Below are 17,309 nucleotides of genomic sequence, written 5' to 3'. Positions count from 1 at the left end.
TTGCACTCTCGGTCAAAAGTGGAATCAAAGAGAAAGGTGTTGAGCGAGTTCATATACCTACGTATGCGTCAAAGCGTCCAACTCGTTGGTGTAGGTCTTGTATGAAGTCTTGTTTAGGCCCGTGTAGAGTTTGCAACGTCCCACTCGTAAGCTACGGTGGGGTTTCGAGTCTCGTCACCATCTTCGCTATAGTCTTCCCATGGGTGTCTTCGCAACTTCTCCGGACGCCCCACCGGCAGCCGCTCCCACATCCAAATGGAGAAGGCCCAGACAAAGCCACCCATATTGGACTTGTCTCTCGTCCTCTGCGTTGCGTCGTCAAGCTGCAAAACATCAAATGAGGATCAGATATAACAAAATGTCATGGACACACTTTCGTAGGTAGGCAGGCAATTAGACACTCTCTTACCGAACGGTATAGGTAGGCGAGAGATGCGGTCCCCCAACTATACCCTGCATCCCAGTCCTCTAGGAAGAACAAATACGCCCAGTTGGCAGAGTTCCCGGAGCTGTCTGGAAACACGACCTCCGAGAGAATATACCACAGATAGGCCCTCATGTACAACTCCACAGTCGCCTCATCTGCGCCTTGGGAGCATGTCTTCCGGTGCTCCGAGAGCCAGATCAACGGCACGCCGGATGTACGGTTACTCTTGGCAGTGGGGCAGTCGCCGATGAGGGTGGTAACCCTCTGCTGCCAGTTGGTCCTCTCCACTCGACCGGTGAGTGCATGACCCTCGATCGGCATGGCAGTAATCATCTCCCAGTCCTCGAGGGTCACCGTTGTTGGGGAACGTAGTAATTTCAAAAAAAATCCTACGCACACACAGGATCATGGCGATGCATAGCAACGAGAGGGGAGAGTGTGTCCACGTACCCTCGTAGACCGAAAGCGGAAGCGTTATGACAACGCGGTTGATATAGTCGTACGTCTTCACGATCCGACTGATCCAAGTACCGAACGCAGGGCACCTCCGAGTTCAGCACACGTTCAGCTCGATGACGTCCCACGAACTCCGATCCAGCAGAGCTTCGCGGGAGAGTTCCGTCAGCACGACGGCGTGATGACGGTGATGATGTTGCTACCGACGCAGGGCTTCACCTAAGCACCGCTACGATATGACCGAGGTGGATTATGGTGGAGGGGGGCACCGCACACGGCTTGGAACAATCAACTTGTGCGTTCTATGGTGCCCCCCCCCCCCCCCCCCCGCCCCCGTATATAAAGGAGCAAGGTGGGAGGCTGGCCGGCCCCTGTAGGGCGCGCCAGGAGGAGGAGTCCTCCTCCTAGTAGGAGTAGGACTCCCCTTTCCTACTCCTACTAGGAGGAGGAAAGGAAGGAGGAGAAGGAGAAGGAAGGAGAGGGAGGAAAAAGAGGAAAGGGGGGCCGCCCCCCTAGTCCAATCCGGTTTGGGCTAGGGGGGCCGCGCGCCCTGCCTCCTCTCTTCCACCACTTGGCCCATGAGGCCCATTACTTCTTCCTCGTATTCCCGTAACTCCCCGGTACCCCCAAAAAATACCCGAACCACTCGGAACCTTTCCGATGTCCGAATATAGTCGTCCAATATATCGATCTTTACGTCTCGACCATTTCGAGACTCCTCGTCATGTCCCCGATCTCATCCGGGACTCCGAACTACCTTCGGTACATCAAATCACATAAACTCATTATATCAATCGTCACCGAACTTTAAGCGTGCGGACCCTACGAGTTCGAGAACTATGTAGACATGACCGAGACACATCTCCGGTCAATAACCAATAGTGGAACCTGGATGCTCATATTGGCTCCCACATATTTTACGAAGATCTTTATCGATCAAACCGCATAACAACATACGTTGTTCCCTTTGTCATCGGTATGTTACTTGCCCGAGATACGATCGTCAGTATCTCAATACCTAGTTCAATCTCGTTACCGGCAAGTCTCTTTACTAGTTCCGTAATACATCATTCCGCAACTAACTCATTAGTTACAATGCTTGCAAGGCTTATAGTGATGTGTATTACCGAGTGGCCCCAGAGATACCTCTCCGACAATCGGAGTGACAAATCCTAATCTTGATATACGCCAACTCAACAAGTACCTTCGGAGACACCTGTAGAGCACCTTTATAATCACCCATTTACGTTGTGACGTTTGGTAGCACACAAAGTGTTCCTCCGGTAAACGGGAGTTGCATATTCTCATAGTCATAGGAACATGTATAAGTCATGAAGAAAGCAATAGCAACATACTAAACGATCAAGTGCTAAGCTAACGGAATGAGTCAAGTCAATCACATCATTCTCCTAATGATGTGATCCCGTTTATCAAATGACAACTCATGTCTATGGCTAGGAAACTTAACCATTTTTGATCAACGAGCTAGTCAAGTAGAGGCATACTAGTGACACTTTGTTTTGTCTATGTATTCACACATGTATTATGTTTCCGGTTAATACAATTCTAGCATGAATAATAAACATTTATCATGAAATATGGAAATAAATAATAACTTTATTATTGCCTCTAGGGCATATTTCCTTCAACCGTCATCTCCCCGCATGGCAGATGGAAAGAATGGGTCTGCGGTCGCCACCGGTCAATCAGAGCTGTGAGAGCTGCGTGGACAAGTGTCGGCGGCTGACGCTTGAACTGCAACACGAAACCCAACAGACGGGCTTTCTTGAAGAACGGCGCGTAGCGATCGTCGTAGTCCATATGCCCATGAACCCCGTGACCCCTCATGCGCAGTGGCTGGAGCCTCTGTCAAAAAGTGAACGCCAAAAGTTAGGAAATTATTTTCATCAATCTGAAAACTTTGATCAAAATTTCATTCATATCACTTACCTGTCCGTTCTCTATGAACCGGGCACAATGACCCTTGTCGATGCCCAGTCCAGCATGGAGTACCGTTGGCCGATGTTGTCCGCAAGAGGTGGCCGCCTTAATAAAATTTCATAAACAAAAGCACCATAAGCATAAAGCATACATAAACAAAAAATGAACTCAAATCATATCAACATGCATCATATCAAAATAAAATTTTAAGCATATTCCTCCAACAACATCTACTACACATGATGGATCAAATCATATCAACATGCATCATATCAAAAAAAATCCTCCAACATACATTATATCATCATATTTTTAAATAATTTTTTCCAAACAACATGTTCATATCATCATATCAACATGCATCATCAAACTAGGGTTCATCTTCACACTAGATCATATCATCATATCAACATGCATCATCAAACTAGGGTTCATCCTCATATCAACATTACATCATAATTTTTTTAACAAAAAAAATTATGAACTAGGGTTCATCTTCACACTAACATATGAACTATTGATTAGAGTTCATATCCAATACCACTAGTTACTAAAGAACTAAGAACTACAACTACAATCAATCTTAGGTGAAAAAAAATCCAATCTAAGTTCAAAAATATGAGGGATTTCAAGCAAATAATGCGTCCAATCGGAAGCAAGTTTGCAAAAACTAATTGGAGGGATTGGAGGAGCTTACGTTTCTCTCTTCGGGGCCATCTCGATCCGCAAAAACGATCAACAAACGGTGAAGATCCGAGGGGGGAGTGGAGGAGATGAGAGAGGGAGAGAGGGGCGACTTGGGGGAGAAAAAGAAGAACTGCCGACGGGGGGGAGGGGGAGGGGTGGGGAGATGGGCAGAGGCGCGGGGGTTTCGGGGGAAATAACTGCCCGGACCCTACCGCCAGGGGATCTGGCGGTAGGGTTAGACAGGCTACCGCCAGATGCTCTGGCGGTAGGGTGCGACGGAGGGGGACGGCGGCCGTTTCCGCGTGCTGACGTGGATAAGTACCCTGGCGGTAGGCTGTCTAACCCTACCGCCAGAGCCCCTGGCGGTAGGAAAAAAGTCAAATCCTGAAAAAAAAATTAAACCAGGATCAGATCTTGATTTTGTTTGCCAAAAGGTCAAAACACGAAATTTTGCCGCCACGAGCACCGGAGGCACCGCCGCCGGATCATCTTACGAGTTACTACGACTCTTTTTCTTTTCTGTGGGCTGAGTTACTAGGACCCTATCCAAAAATATTCCTGTGTGCGGGGCAGGGCAACCACGGGAGAGCCGAAGTCGGTTTGAGACGGTCTTCCACGCCACAACACACCGGCCGGCAGCGAGGCAATGACCAGGAGTAAATAGCCAATGAATGAGCCCCATGTCATTCCCCCATTTTCCGCGCGCCCCACGCAACCGCGGCACATGGGCAGCCAACGCCCCCTTCCCTCCCTCCACATGCCAACCCCCGCATCAAACTCCCGGAAGTTGAGCTGACCGACGAGCCGATCCGTTCCGTCGCACCCACAAATTAACAAAACAAAATCATATAATAATCGCAATCATATAATAATCGCGAGAGTACACACATGACCAACACAACATGCATCGGCTGGCTCGACGCCACCCAGCCAAGACTGCCTGCCATCATTTGCGTCCAGATTAATTAATCAACTGAACTGAACTGCCTCCAGTCAGTGCTAGTACTAGTATATCAATACACAACTGTGGCCTATCATTGGTCCAGCAGATATGGTTACGCCCAGCATCAGCAGGGCCTTTTCCAATCCAGACGAACGTACACACACAACACAATCGCGCATTAGAGTTGGCCACTTGATTCACGTACGTACGCTGCGCGCTGGCTCATCACACAGCGTGCTCCATGCGAGGATCACCCGATCTCGGCGACACGTGTGCGTATCATCATACATGATCCGATCAACAGGCGGCATCCAGTCCTCCAGCCTATTGTTACTGTGCTGATTCTTAAATTACTCGAGTAACTGGCCAGTCGTTCTCGACCGAGAGCGACAGCGATGAGGAAGACCCGACGCGATTCGGGACGGACGATGGATTAGAAGGGGCAGGCAAGGTAGGCCGTCCATGCATGCAACGTGGAAGAGGATAGCGGCGACATGCGTGCAGCGTCCGCGACTGTGACATTCGCTATATATATGCAGTGTTAATTTCGTCTAATTGTCTTCGTAACAAGCAACGAGCAACAGTTTCGCCTTAAATTGGACGGATGGCCCCTGGTGGAGGTTGCGTGTTAGTGTCAAGAAGGGGATTTGCACTTAATACATCACCCAACATATTTAGGTTGGGGAACTGTTTGGTGGTTTCTAGAGCTAGGAGCATCTCTTTGTATCACGCAAATGAGGTTACTAATGCCTCTAAATTTATTTCCCATCACATCTATACATGTGAATAATGCCTAGACAGACTCAGCATGTGTGTTGCTACCAAACTATCTCTACAATTTATCTATGTGTGTTTCAATCCATGTGTGATTAGGCATCACTTTGATTTAATTTAATTTTTGTATTTTAAATCCAAAAGACCGAGTCGGGAGATTTTTAGTGTGCGACCAGTTTGATTATTTTCACCCATCCATCTCGACATCACAATCGGGAGGACGGCAACAACACAGGACATGGCAATGCAACAAACCATGTTGAAAACGTGTGTTGTGTTGAATTTTTGATTTTCTTCCGTGTTTTCTAATTCACGTGTTCCAAAAAAACTTGTATCTATCAATTTTTCTCAATAGTAAACAACAATATTTCTTGAAACATATTTTTTAATCTCATCCAACTAATTGTACACACTTAGTTTTCTTTTGTTGATCGAGAATAGATGCACGGTCGGAATCCATCACTCGGGAATTTGATTGATCTATCTCCTGCCACATATCATCTCGGAGTTGAATCCTTCCTAACACCTCCCAACCCATTATCTTAGTGCTCTTAACATGAAAGCCATAGGATTTGTAACATGAGACCCAAGGATCCAAAGTCTCTACGTATAATGTACTAGTCCGAGGATACATAGATAGTGCACAACGATCCCTAGATGTAACACTGATAAAATGATACCATGGATCATGTAATAACGAAACGTAGTGAGTTCCTAGTGCTTATTACAGCCATGCCTGTAAGCAAATCTTTACATAGCATCAAAAGCAAGCGGAGGAGCGTATCAGCGGGTGAATCCATTAGAGTTTTGTGGAAACTTGCATCCCTAGCTTTGTTCATCTTCCGACACGTTATAATATGCACATGACACGTAGCAGGATGTGTTGGGACAAAAATGCAATACATACATAAGGGGTAGGTCCTAGACACACTCAGAACCTACTTTCAAAGTAATTTGTAAAACTATATAGGGCTATGAATGTTCACTTAGCCCAATTATGAATCAGACATAGCCTAATTATGGATCAGACACTTCTTCCACAAGAGCCATATAGGAACATGGCAAGAATGCACGACTTTCACCATAGCCATATAGGAATACATGGAAAATTGCTATCTCATAGTGTCCCAAATTCAATCCGCCATCATAGCCCCATAGGTATGCATGGTGATCAACTCACCAGGAAGACTACGTTAGCACCCCACAGGAACTCCATAGTAACCAAACCATATAAGGGTTTACGGACACTTGCTATAGATCAAGTCAGAGTCCATATAGCATGTGGTTACACGCTAAGCCAATGGGTTCCACTGAAACACGACTGATCCCGTTGAATCTAGCGGCGTTCTTCACCATATTCTGAGCATGCATCCGTTACGGTTCTACATCTACTGCAAATGCTCCCATCCTACCACTCTAGCCAGATAAGAAGAGTTTTTGAAAACACTTTGACAGACATACATTTTTGCCCACCCCGATACAATACATATATAGCATAGTACTGAGCAACATATACAACATAAATATTCCTAGGGTGACAAAAAGTAACATGGCATGAAAATATACTAAGATTTCACTACTAGGCCTCAACTATAGCAAAATTACGGCATTTGCAAAATGCTTTATAAAAACATTGTGAATCTGGAGGTTTCACTACTAGGGCATAAACATAGCCCTAGGGTCACAAAAAGTAACACGGCATGACACAATGGGAGGCGCAAACACAAAAAGTTACTTCATCTTTTTACAACTAAGAAGTTTAATTCCTTGATGCATTGCATATTTGACTTTTTTATTAAGAACTATTTAAACCGGCTTGATTTATTTTCTGTAGCACACCTCGAAATTATGGGCACAAAAATAGTTAATGAAAACCGGTAGAAAGAAAAGGTACAAAATGAAAAACAGCAACAAAAAACAATTTAAATGAATGAAATCGGTTGGTCCTCCTCTTTGAACAGAAACTAAGAAGAATGATGCGAGCATGTCAGGTCATGCAACATGCAGTGCAACGGCGACATTCGTGCATGACTGTGATTTGGGTTGTATGCAGCGTTTTTCTTTGCCAACAAGCAACGAGCAATTATGTTAAAGAATTGAAAGAGCAATCAACGAGCAACAGTTTCACATTTGAAATTGAGCAGAATGCCCCATGGAGGGAGGTTGAGTGTTACTGTCAAGAAGGGGATTTGCACTTGATACAATCGCCATATACCTATTGCTATTGGGTTGTAAGGGCAGATGTATGTGAGTTCCTTTCATATCCCAAATATAAGAGTAGGGGTCACCTTGCATCATCGGTGGGCGTGTGGAGTTGTGTCTCCGGCGGATCTGTCTTTGGTGGATTTGCTCGGATCTGTTCGTCGTTCGTCTTCGTTCGTGTGTTTTCAGGTTGGATCCTTTTGATCTACACTCTTCATCCGCGGCGGTTGCTGTTCTGGTGCGTTGGTTCTACGGGGCCTTAACACGACGACTTCCTGACTGTCTACTACAACAAGGTTTGCCCGGCTCCGGCGAGGGAGGGGCGATGACAGTGGCGCGCCTTCGGCTCGCTTCAGTACTTGTAGTCGTCGCTAGATGGTCTACGAATCTGGATGTAATTTTCATTATTTCTAGTGTTCGTTGTACTATCATGATTGAAAATGAATAGATTGAAAGTTTTTTTTTAAAAAAAAAGGATAAATACGAACTGTCTCTATGATGTGTTTACGCGTTTTCAACCGATTTTAACAATGTCGTCTGATGTTAACTTTCAATGTTTTATTTCACCAATGTTTTCCATTCGTGTTGAAACTTCTCAGCTTTCCGTGGTCAAAGTCAACCGCGAAATTTTCCACGATCATTTCTCTACTCCCTGTATGTATCCTTCAAGAATACGTAGGCTTACGTTGGTTACGTATGAGCCCGAGCGCCTGCTACCACGTCAGCCGGTTCTTCCCGGTTAAGTAAGAGCATCTCCAACAGGCGTGCCAAAAGGCGCGCGCGGTAAACTGGGCTTTTAGCGCGCGGGACGTTTTCGCGCGCTCCAGCGGTGGCGGGAACTACCGCGCGGGAATCGTTTACGAGCGCGCGGGAAAAGACGGCAGCTCGCGCGCTAGATTTGGCGTACCTATAAATTGCAGCGCCTCTGCCGCTCTCTCTCGCTCGCTCTAGCGCTTTCTTTCCTCGCCGCCGACACGACACCACCGCGCCACCATGCCGCCTCGCCACCGGGGAGGTTCGGGCTACTGCGGCGTCCGCGTGCGTCCGTCCGGCACCTACTCCGCCTCGATCCGGTTGGGCGGCGGCGTGCGCCTCGGCCTCGGAACCTTCGACACCGCCCAGGACGGCGCCCGCGCGTACGACGCTGCGGCGTGGCGCCTCCGGCGGTCCCGTTGGGACATGAACTTCACCGACGTGGCGACGCCAGAGCGGGCACAAGAGTTGGCTCCTTTCCCGCGGCTTATCACCGACGAGGATCGGCGCAAAAACCAGAGGCGGGAGCGCCGTCTCAGCCTGGCCGAGATGGACGAGGAAGCCATGGCGCTGTGGAGGCAACGCTTCCCGCAAGATATCATCAACGAGGAGCAGTTCTTCGCCGAGAGGAGGGCGGAGAGGAAGGAGAAGAGGAAGGAGCGAGCCGCCTATCGCGAGGACAAGCGAACGTGGAAGGCGGTCGCTAAATACAACATGGCGCTAGGAGATGTGTCGTCCTGGGACTCCCGCGACGATCGGTTCCTTGACGCCTATGCTCAAACGTCTGAGGAGGACATCATCGAGACAGAGTCCGAGTCAGAGAATGACGAGTAGTAGTTCTATGTGAGAGTATGTATTGTAGGAGAAGACTAGAACTATATGTACGCGGTTGTATCGTAGAACTATGTACTATGAGACTATGTATTGTAGGAGAAGACTTGAACTATGTACAAAATATTGCTGGAGCGACTCGGGCGCGCTTTATTTTGCGGCGGCCGCTGGAGCCAGCGCACCGCCAAGCACAAAACCTGGCTCATCCGACGCGGTATCCTGACTTTTAGCGCGCCGCGCGTTGCGCGGCTGTTGGAGAGGCTATAACATTAGAGTAACAATTGCCGGCCCCTAATCACAGCGGATCTGACTGCGCGCAAGATAGAGACAGAGAGAGAGCCACAACGATAGCAATCACAATTATGACTCCCCCCAACCCCAATCAGTCATGTGCGGTGCGAGCATAACGCAATCATCAGACCGACGTGTCGCCCGGGGCCCCCCAACTGGCTGGCGGGGCAAAGAATTCCGCCTCCCGTCCGCCGCGCGCGGGCCCCTCGACCCCGCGCCGGGCCGGGCCACCGCAACAAAACCCCAAGCCCGACACCGGAAAACAACAAAGTGGCGGCGCCCATCCGTCCATCCCCCGGCTCTTCCCTCTCGTACGAGACAAGACAATCGCTCGCTCTCGCTCTCCCTCCCTCTCGCGCCACGCCACCGCAGGCCACACCCACCAGGCCGACGGCTCAGGCCAATCCAAAAAGCCAGCGGCCACCTAGCGAGCGCGCATCTTCCTCCTCCCCATCTCATCTCTTGTTCCGCGCCACGCAGGCAGGCATGAGCTCCTTCTTGTCAGCGCCGCGGGACGCGGACGTCGTCCGGCAGGGCAAGAAGAAGGCGGACGAGCCGGCGGAGCGAGCCCCGGCGCTCGACCTGCTCGACGACTACTGGTTCTTCAGCAACTCCCTCGGCGGCGGCGGCAGGGACGACGCCGCCAAGGGGAGGACCAGGCCGCCGCTGCTGCCCAAGTCGCCATCCACGTCCTCGGCCGGTGCGGGCGCGTCCGGGCGGACGGCCAAGGCGAGCGCGTCCGGGTCCCGGAGGCTTCTCCGTACGCCGTCGCTCCCGGCGCCCCGCATCGGGATGGACCCCTCGTCGCCCAAGGACAACGAGCTGATAGTGGAGGAGGACGCTGGCGGCGGCGATCAGCAGGAGGCCGAGGTGGAGGACGACGACATGAACTGGAGCAAGATTTACGAGGGCGTCCTGCGCACCAGGATCGCCGAGGAAGGCCGCGGCTCGTCGGCGCTCAACCGGGCGCCGTCCATGCCGGTCACGTCGTCCGCAACCATGGGTGACGGCAACGGCCGCCGACCCGCCGGGGTCACCGAGTCAACGCCGAGAATGCCCAGGCTCAGGCACTCCCACAGCACGCTGGAGAGGCACTACCGCTCGCACACGCCCACCAAGGTACGTACGATACGAACTCCAATGCCTCATAGGCGTCCCTCATCGCCATATCAGCAACCGATCGTGGACTCGATGGTCGATCGAATGCTCTGAGCTATGGAGCTCAGCTACGACGTGTCTGACGAACTGACGTGCTGTTTTCTTTCACTGCAGCCTGACCGGACGCCGAGGACGACAGGCGGCGGCGGCAGAGCGGAGCGTGGCCCGCCGCGGCGCGACCTCCTATCGTTCAGCGTGAACCAGCAGCCGGCCCTCGTCCGGAACAAGAGCAGCCTGCAGGACAAGATGTGGAAGAGCTCGAGCGCGCTGGAGTCGATCGAGGTGCAGGGGTTCAAGGACCTGGGCTTCGTGTTCGACCAGGAGGAGCTGAGGGAGAGCCTGGCGGACGTCCTCCCGGGCCTCCGCGACGACAAGACCAACAAGCCCCACAAGAGCTCCGGCTCCGTCTCCGGGTCCGGCAGCACCAGCGACAACGACGACTCGACCGCGAACGCCAACGGCATCGTCATCGGCACCAGCAATAGCAACGCCGCGGGCAATGACGTCGGCGACGGGGTCGTGCGGCGGCCGTACCTGTCGGAGGCGTGGCAGCACGGGGCGCGGTCTGCGCCCCCGACGGCGGCGGCGGCGATAAGGCTGCAGCAGGCGGACGCGAGGTCCGCGGCGGAGATGAAGGACCAGATTCGCATGTGGGCGCAGGCCGTCGCGTGCAACGTCCGACAAGAGTGTTAAATGGCCGCCGCCGCCGCCGTGTGTGCCTCCATGGCACAGGCCACACCTACGCTTCTACACACCGCAGAGATGATGATCAAGATTTGAAAAGAAGCCACGCTACTACGCCCGATGATGATATGACACTCCGATTTTTGTTACTTCCTCCTCCGCCGAAGATCCGACATGGATAAACATACATAGGTAGCTGTTCAGTTCAGTGCTCTCCCCTGGTTGATTTCTGAAATAAAATCATGTGGAAATCATCGAACCCTTTTGATCCAGGCATTGCTGCTCTTTCTTTGATTTAGCGTTAATTCTCTCCGTGTTTCCCACGGAAACTGAGAAGCGGTACCTCGGAACCAAAGAGATCCTAGGCCTCAAGGACCCAGATGAGAGAATGGACGGTCGATAAAATTTCTAGTCACTCTCACTACCGAATTTCCATCCACGTTGGAGGCGGGGCAAGGTGCCAGCTGGGGTTATTTTGTCGCAGGTGACCGAAATGGAGTCCAAATCTCTCTTTCTTTTCTTAGCTGGGGTTCCGTCCGGGCTCCTGGCACGTAGAGGTAGTAGCAGACAATTTGGAAGCGAAGAAAATGCCGCTGGTACAAACTGACTACACGCAACGCAGGATAAGTTTTGGCTGATACGTCTACGTTCACGTAACAAGGTCTGCTAGTGGGCATGGCGAGTCAATAATGCAGCGCGTAGCGAGCGAGCAGCAGGAGGGCATGGCGACGCACACCTGGCTGCCCGCCCCGCCCACCGGATCCCATGTGCACCAGCAGGCGGGGCCAAAAACAATGTTCGGAATCTCGTCAGTTCGGCGTAAGTAGCGTGCCAGATCCAACCGGCATATGCAGCTGCGTTCATCAGGTGTCAGCTGATCCTGATGGAGCAACTCCCGCCCGGCGACGATCGCGGCGGCCGGCTCGCTGCCTTCATTTTTCTTCTGCCACCGTTGTGCCCGATGAGGCGATGAGCATCCATGGTAGTAGTAGAATAGAATGCACGGGGGTATCAGATGAGTCACTTGATTCCCATTTTTTTCCCACTAAAACGATGAGAGGTGCAAGCCGACAGCGACGTCTCCACAGTATCAAAACTAGCCTGGTTAGAAGGTACAAATATGACTAGCAAATATATTTAAGAGAAGTCCATGCTCCAAAAGTTCATCAAATGGCATTCTCGGCGTTGAGACTTGAGACTGCTGGGGACTACGCTATACATGGGCTGAGAATACTGTCAGCCACCATCAGGTACCCAAAAATGAGCCTAAAATTCACCCTAAACATACTACTTGTGCTAGTAAATCAGGGCGTAGGTTCCGTGCTCTCCAGCAGCAGGCATTTCAGTAGGTTGGTTCAAATCACTTGGCAGGAATGTTACCACTGCCAGCAGGCCTTTTCAGCATTGCACCTTGCAGGAGATACGACGCCTTGTTTCGGACCTGCACCGAACAAACAATATGCTCATGAGCAATATATAGGAAAAAGAAAAGGATGCATCAGCTCAAACAAAGCAAAAAGGCAGGCTTTGGCACCTTCGAAGCGTAGAACCTCCAGTCCGTGCATCCTATATGGGTCGAGCAGTTCCGTAAAAAAATGCGCCAAGCGTCGATTATCGCTGTCTTGTTTCTGAACGCGTCGCTCGAGAAGAGCAGGTTGTCCATCAAAACTATGTGCACGTACAGCATGAAGAAATTGCATTCTTTCTCCTTCACATTTATCGATGTGACCGACTTCAGGATCCTTTCAACATTCGCTACCTAAATATGCAGGATATGCAGGTCAGCGCCACTAGCCACAAGGCGATTCATACAGAGAACACATGATCACCATGCTTACTTTAAGGCCGAAGCTATTTTTGAGCAACTGAAGGGCCAGCTGGCTCCTTAGGAATTTGCTACGGTCGTTGGTTCCGGTAATGCAGTCAACAAGCCTTAAACAATTAAGATCCATCTTGACCCTACAATGTTATGAAACTGACTTCAGAGAGGCAAACGCCCTAAGTGGAAAAACCATGGGACCGACTCGAGGAAGCTTCTTTAACACAATAAATACCATGAGCTGATAATGTACAGGCAACTTAACTGCCTTTACATGCATGGATGCAAGAAATTAGCACAAATTGAGCAAACGTGATTCATTGATGATATACAGTACTCCCTCCGTAAACTAATATAAGAGCATTTAGATTACTAGTTTAGTGATCCAAACGCTCTTATATTAGTTTACAGAGGGAGTACTTGTCAAGAAGCAGTCATTGTTAGTGAGTGTGAAACTTATTTATTCAGGACCCAGTTTAAGTACTCCAACATTTCTCTGATTGGACATGGATATATGGTCAAAACAGTATTATTGGCTACAAATTTATAATAGGCATCACTGAATCTTTTACCTCTTAGAAATTGACTCAGCAACAATCAGACAGCTACTTTCCCATTCACTCGTATTGAAGTATGAGATGAGTGAATTTAGGCAATCTCCCAAAATAAGCAGCAGCCCTTCAAGTCGACGGTCCAAAAAGAGTGAAATAACAATAACAAGGACATCTTCCGCTTCCGAAGGTGAGAAGACGGCATGCATTTTTCTGTACAATAAATAAATAGACCATTAAAACATAAATGGATGATATAGCTATTTCAAATATTTGCTAACATCACAGTGTTTCAATATTCTCCAAGGATTAAATGAACAATAACAAACGACAGTTCAGAAGAAATAAATCATTGTTATACATTATGGAACAGTACACCTACATGTTATCATGACTACAGTAGTGACAATTGATAAATTCCCCTCAAGGCAGAGATTTTCACCATACTGGGGACTGGAAGTGTTGAAGTGATATGTGGATTGTCTAGACCTTTCCATTTGTTCGGACTTTTGGTTGCGTTGGCTAGTGCATGAAGCTTAACATGGTATCGGAGCTAAGGTCTTGAGTTCAAGTCCTGGCTTCCACAATTTACTAAAAATTGTTGCTGCCCACCTTTGTGTCCACGTATAGGCCTCTTGAGCCATACCTGAGTCCACCCACGTGTTGACTTTCCACGCACACGTCAGAGGGGGTGTTGACATGTATATGTGGATTGTCTAGCCCTTTCCATTAGTTCGAACTTTGGTTGCGTTGGCTAGTGCATGAAGCTTAACATGGTATTGGAGCTAAGGTCTTGAGTTCAAGTCCTGGCTTCCACAATTTATCTAAAAATTGCCGCTGCCCCCCTTTGTGTCCACGTATAGGCCTCTTGAGCCATACCTCTGAGTCCACCCACGTGTTGACTTTCCACGCACACGTGAGAGGGGGTGTTGAAGTGTATATGTGGATTGTCTAGCCCTTTCCATTAGTTCGGACTTTTGGTTGCGTTGGCTAGTGCATGAAGCTTAACAGGAAAAAAAATACAAGACAGGCAAAAAAATATAGATACATTATCCTAGACATTCTGTTGCAAAACTATGCCGTGAAAATCTTGAATTTCGTAGGCAAATGGAACATTACAGTGAATAGCTTTACATAGGCAGTTGCATCTTAGATTTTGTAAGTGAATCACAAGCAAAAAACAGCTATACTCTGTGTATCAGACAATCCAGTTACCTAATTTTGCAGCAAGCAGATACAACTCTTAACCATGCAGTGATGTTTTGAGGTGGACCACCATCTGAAGTGTCTGGTCATGAATGAAAAAATAGTTAAGAAATGGAGATGGAATTTCCAGAATGTTCACCATCACAAGTATGAAATTAAAGACTCAAAATCAAATGTGTTGTGCATAGGTGATAACTGATTAAGAAAGGAAGAATTATGTATGGAACCAACCTGCAACCGCAATTTCAGAGGTGCAAGTTTTAGTGGAAGGAGCATCATGTAGGTATCCATAGTTGAGTATAGCACCCATAAGAATAGAGTAGCTTGGAAAGTATCCAAGGTTTACAAATGGTTTATCATCCTGCAATCAACCTTAAGTTATGTACAGAGGCCAAAGGCAGAACACAAAAACACAAAAGAAAACTGATTATGCAGTTACCTCATTTAGGGAAAGGAGACTACCCCAAAATTCAGATGCAGAATCTTGCAACTTCTTATTGGATGAGTACAGTACTGGTGGCTAATGGTGGTAAGCATAAAAGGCAATCTAAAAGAACAATTTTGAACTGAGCTAAGCATAGATCCTTACACTTGGTCAGCACCCATGATGCTATAGAGTCTTCAACAGAACCATATAGGAGTACCAACTTCAAAAGCCATCCATTGATCAGCATGCCTTCGAAAAAGCCCTCTCCTGCATAAATAACATTAAGAAGTTGCTTACATTATCTGCAAGAGAAAAAACCAAAACCTGAAAGCAAACATAATAACTAGATACAAAAAAATAACCAGTCATGGTGGCACAATGAGAAACAGAAGGGTTAAACCAAACACAAACAAAGCAATAGTGTCCATTTTTAGTCAAACAAGAGAATTACACGCACATAACAAAACTAACCTCGTTCAATCTCTAGATCAAAACCTAACTGCTCATCCCCACAGAATGATTGCAAAAGTTGGCAATTTTCAACTCCCGTGCTATTAAGAACCGAGGGTGATTTCTGCAAGTACAGTTAATAAAGATACTTTACTAGTAGAAACTAGAAAAATAAAAAACTGAACCTAGCATTGAAGATAAACTGAACAAATTTATGGCCATTTAACCTGACAGCCGAAAACTTGCTGGCCCCATTGGGGTACATCCTCTCCAGGATCCATCGCTTTCGCCTTCAAGTAAAGTAAGATATATATTAAAAAAAACAGGTGCAATCTGTAAGGACATATGGTTTGTTTGACAATTACCTTTTCCTCACACTCCTCCACAAATTTGCAGAAGTCAATCTCCTTCTTCCTGACCTGCCTATCTTCATCGTCTGAATTGTCTCCTTTGGGGCGACCCTTAGACTTAGCAGCAGAAGCTTTGAGCTCATCCTTACCGGAATTAAAGTAATCTTCTACGAGATCATCCAGCCCAATAACCTTCTTCCTGCAATGGACACTGACTTTGATCAATGATTGCTAAATCGCTAGAATGGCCGTATCATTGATAGGTCAAACCCGAATTGCACGCCACGGGGCCAAATGACACCGGTGGTAAAATTTCACCAAGCATTCTCCCAGATAAAGACACATTAAACAAGCTTCTGCTCCGTCGTGCACACTACAAAATAGTTGGGCCCTGTATTTGTTCACAATACATCCAATTTGCCTTTTATCAAGCTTATTAGTTCATCCTTTCTTTCCTGTGTCTAGAGATTTTCCTTTGAACTTACAGGTTGCTGCCTCTAATGCGAGTGCTACTAAAAAGCGGCGTGACCGGTCGATCATCCGATACAGATTTATTTGTTCACAAGACATCTGATTTTCATTTTCTCAAGCTAAGTCCATCATTTCCTTTTCTGTGGCTAGAGATTTTCCTACCGCTACTAGTTGCTTCGATGATCCGGGCTGCTGCCTCTATGCTACTGCTACTGGTGCCATCCTTCTAACACCGCGACCGATGGGTCAATCGATAACAACATACTCAATCATCGAAATTTTCATTTGATAGCATCAGCCTCTAATAAAAGTGTTAAACCCTAGAATCACCGGTACAAGGAAACGCCCGCGGCAACTAGATAATCCACGCCGCTACTGCTGAAAACCTCAGCAAGTGCGCCATGTTCATACGAAATCTAATCTAATCGAACCACGGCATCCACGCGTCCCTGCCGAAACCTACCGCCGAAATCGAAAACAAGACTGGAATGGATTCGAAGGGGGGGGGGGGGGGGGGGGGGGGGGGGGGGGGGGGGGAAGCGCGGCGCCGCGGGGGGTACCTCTTGGCGGGGCGGCGGACGGTGAGGAGGGGGTCGTTATCCCCCTCGAAGTCGAGGGGATCGTCAATCTTCATCCCACCGGGACCAGGACGAGCAGCGGCCTCTCTCCCTCGCACGCTCGTGTCTCCCGCGGGATGGATTTTGGGGAGATGGGTCTGCGTTGCCGCCCTCCCAAACCTTAACCTGACTGGGCGCCGAACTGAGGTGCCGTCCGTGGCTGCTCCCTCTCTCTCCGCTTTGTCTGCGAAGCTGCAACCACCACCACTAGCAACGGAGGCCCAGCCCACGGCCCAGCCAGACTGCGGCCTGATGAGTAGGTCCTCCTCTG

The 17,309-nt window shown here is 48.7% G+C and overlaps 3 protein-coding genes across 3 annotated transcripts; 2 read left to right on the top strand and 1 right to left on the bottom strand.

The window, feature by feature from the left end:
* Positions 1-8,423: 8,423 nt before the first annotated feature.
* LOC109738569 (ethylene-responsive transcription factor 2-like) lies at positions 8,424-9,125 on the top strand. The gene is made up of 2 exons (XM_073511684.1): positions 8,424-8,816; positions 9,114-9,125. Exons 1-2 carry the CDS (start codon positions 8,424-8,426, stop codon positions 9,123-9,125), a joined length of 405 nt encoding a protein of 134 aa, XP_073367785.1.
* A 448-nt stretch (positions 9,126-9,573) lies between these two features.
* Positions 9,574-11,423, top strand: LOC109738567 (uncharacterized). The gene is made up of 2 exons (XM_020297660.4): positions 9,574-10,424; positions 10,578-11,423. Exons 1-2 carry the CDS (start codon positions 9,792-9,794, stop codon positions 11,154-11,156), a joined length of 1,212 nt encoding a protein of 403 aa, XP_020153249.1. The 5' UTR covers positions 9,574-9,791; the 3' UTR covers positions 11,157-11,423.
* An 829-nt stretch (positions 11,424-12,252) lies between these two features.
* LOC109738566 (uncharacterized) lies at positions 12,253-17,223 on the bottom strand. The gene is made up of 12 exons (XM_045234735.1): positions 16,982-17,223; positions 15,966-16,149; positions 15,828-15,890; positions 15,622-15,724; positions 15,313-15,417; positions 15,163-15,236; positions 14,955-15,084; positions 14,733-14,805; positions 13,539-13,730; positions 12,986-13,106; positions 12,682-12,906; positions 12,253-12,588 (listed from the first exon to the last, which is right to left on the bottom strand). The coding sequence occupies exons 1-12, from the start codon at positions 17,053-17,055 to the stop codon at positions 12,508-12,510; spliced, it is 1,425 nt and encodes a 474-aa protein (XP_045090670.1). The 5' UTR covers positions 17,056-17,223; the 3' UTR covers positions 12,253-12,507.
* Between the last annotated feature and the right edge of the window lie 86 nt (positions 17,224-17,309).

This window comes from Aegilops tauschii, chromosome 3 (genome assembly GCF_002575655.3).
Source record: "Aegilops tauschii subsp. strangulata cultivar AL8/78 chromosome 3, Aet v6.0, whole genome shotgun sequence".
Taxonomy (NCBI): domain Eukaryota; kingdom Viridiplantae; phylum Streptophyta; class Magnoliopsida; order Poales; family Poaceae; genus Aegilops; species Aegilops tauschii.
Note: the sequence above shows the minus strand (reverse complement) of the source record. Positions and strands in the feature narration are given on the sequence as shown.

Excerpts from the sequence above, each read along its gene's own strand:
- LOC109738569 (XM_073511684.1), top strand. The coding sequence starts at position 8,424 with ATGCCGCCTCGCCACCGGGGAGGTTCGGGCTACTGCGGCGTCCGCGTG.
- LOC109738567 (XM_020297660.4), top strand. The coding sequence starts at position 9,792 with ATGAGCTCCTTCTTGTCAGCGCCGCGGGACGCGGACGTCGTCCGGCAG. Across the intron at positions 10,425-10,577 it reads GCTCGCACACGCCCACCAAG|CCTGACCGGACGCCGAGGAC; the intron begins GTACGTACGATA and ends CTTTCACTGCAG.
- LOC109738566 (XM_045234735.1), bottom strand. The coding sequence starts at position 17,055 with ATGAAGATTGACGATCCCCTCGACTTCGAGGGGGATAACGACCCCCTC. Across the intron at positions 13,107-13,538 it reads GCTGAGTCAATTTCTAAGAG|GGTCAAGATGGATCTTAATT; the intron begins GTAAAAGATTCA and ends ATAACATTGTAG. Across the intron at positions 12,589-12,681 it reads GGAGGTTCTACGCTTCGAAG|GTCCGAAACAAGGCGTCGTA; the intron begins GTGCCAAAGCCT and ends TGTTCGGTGCAG.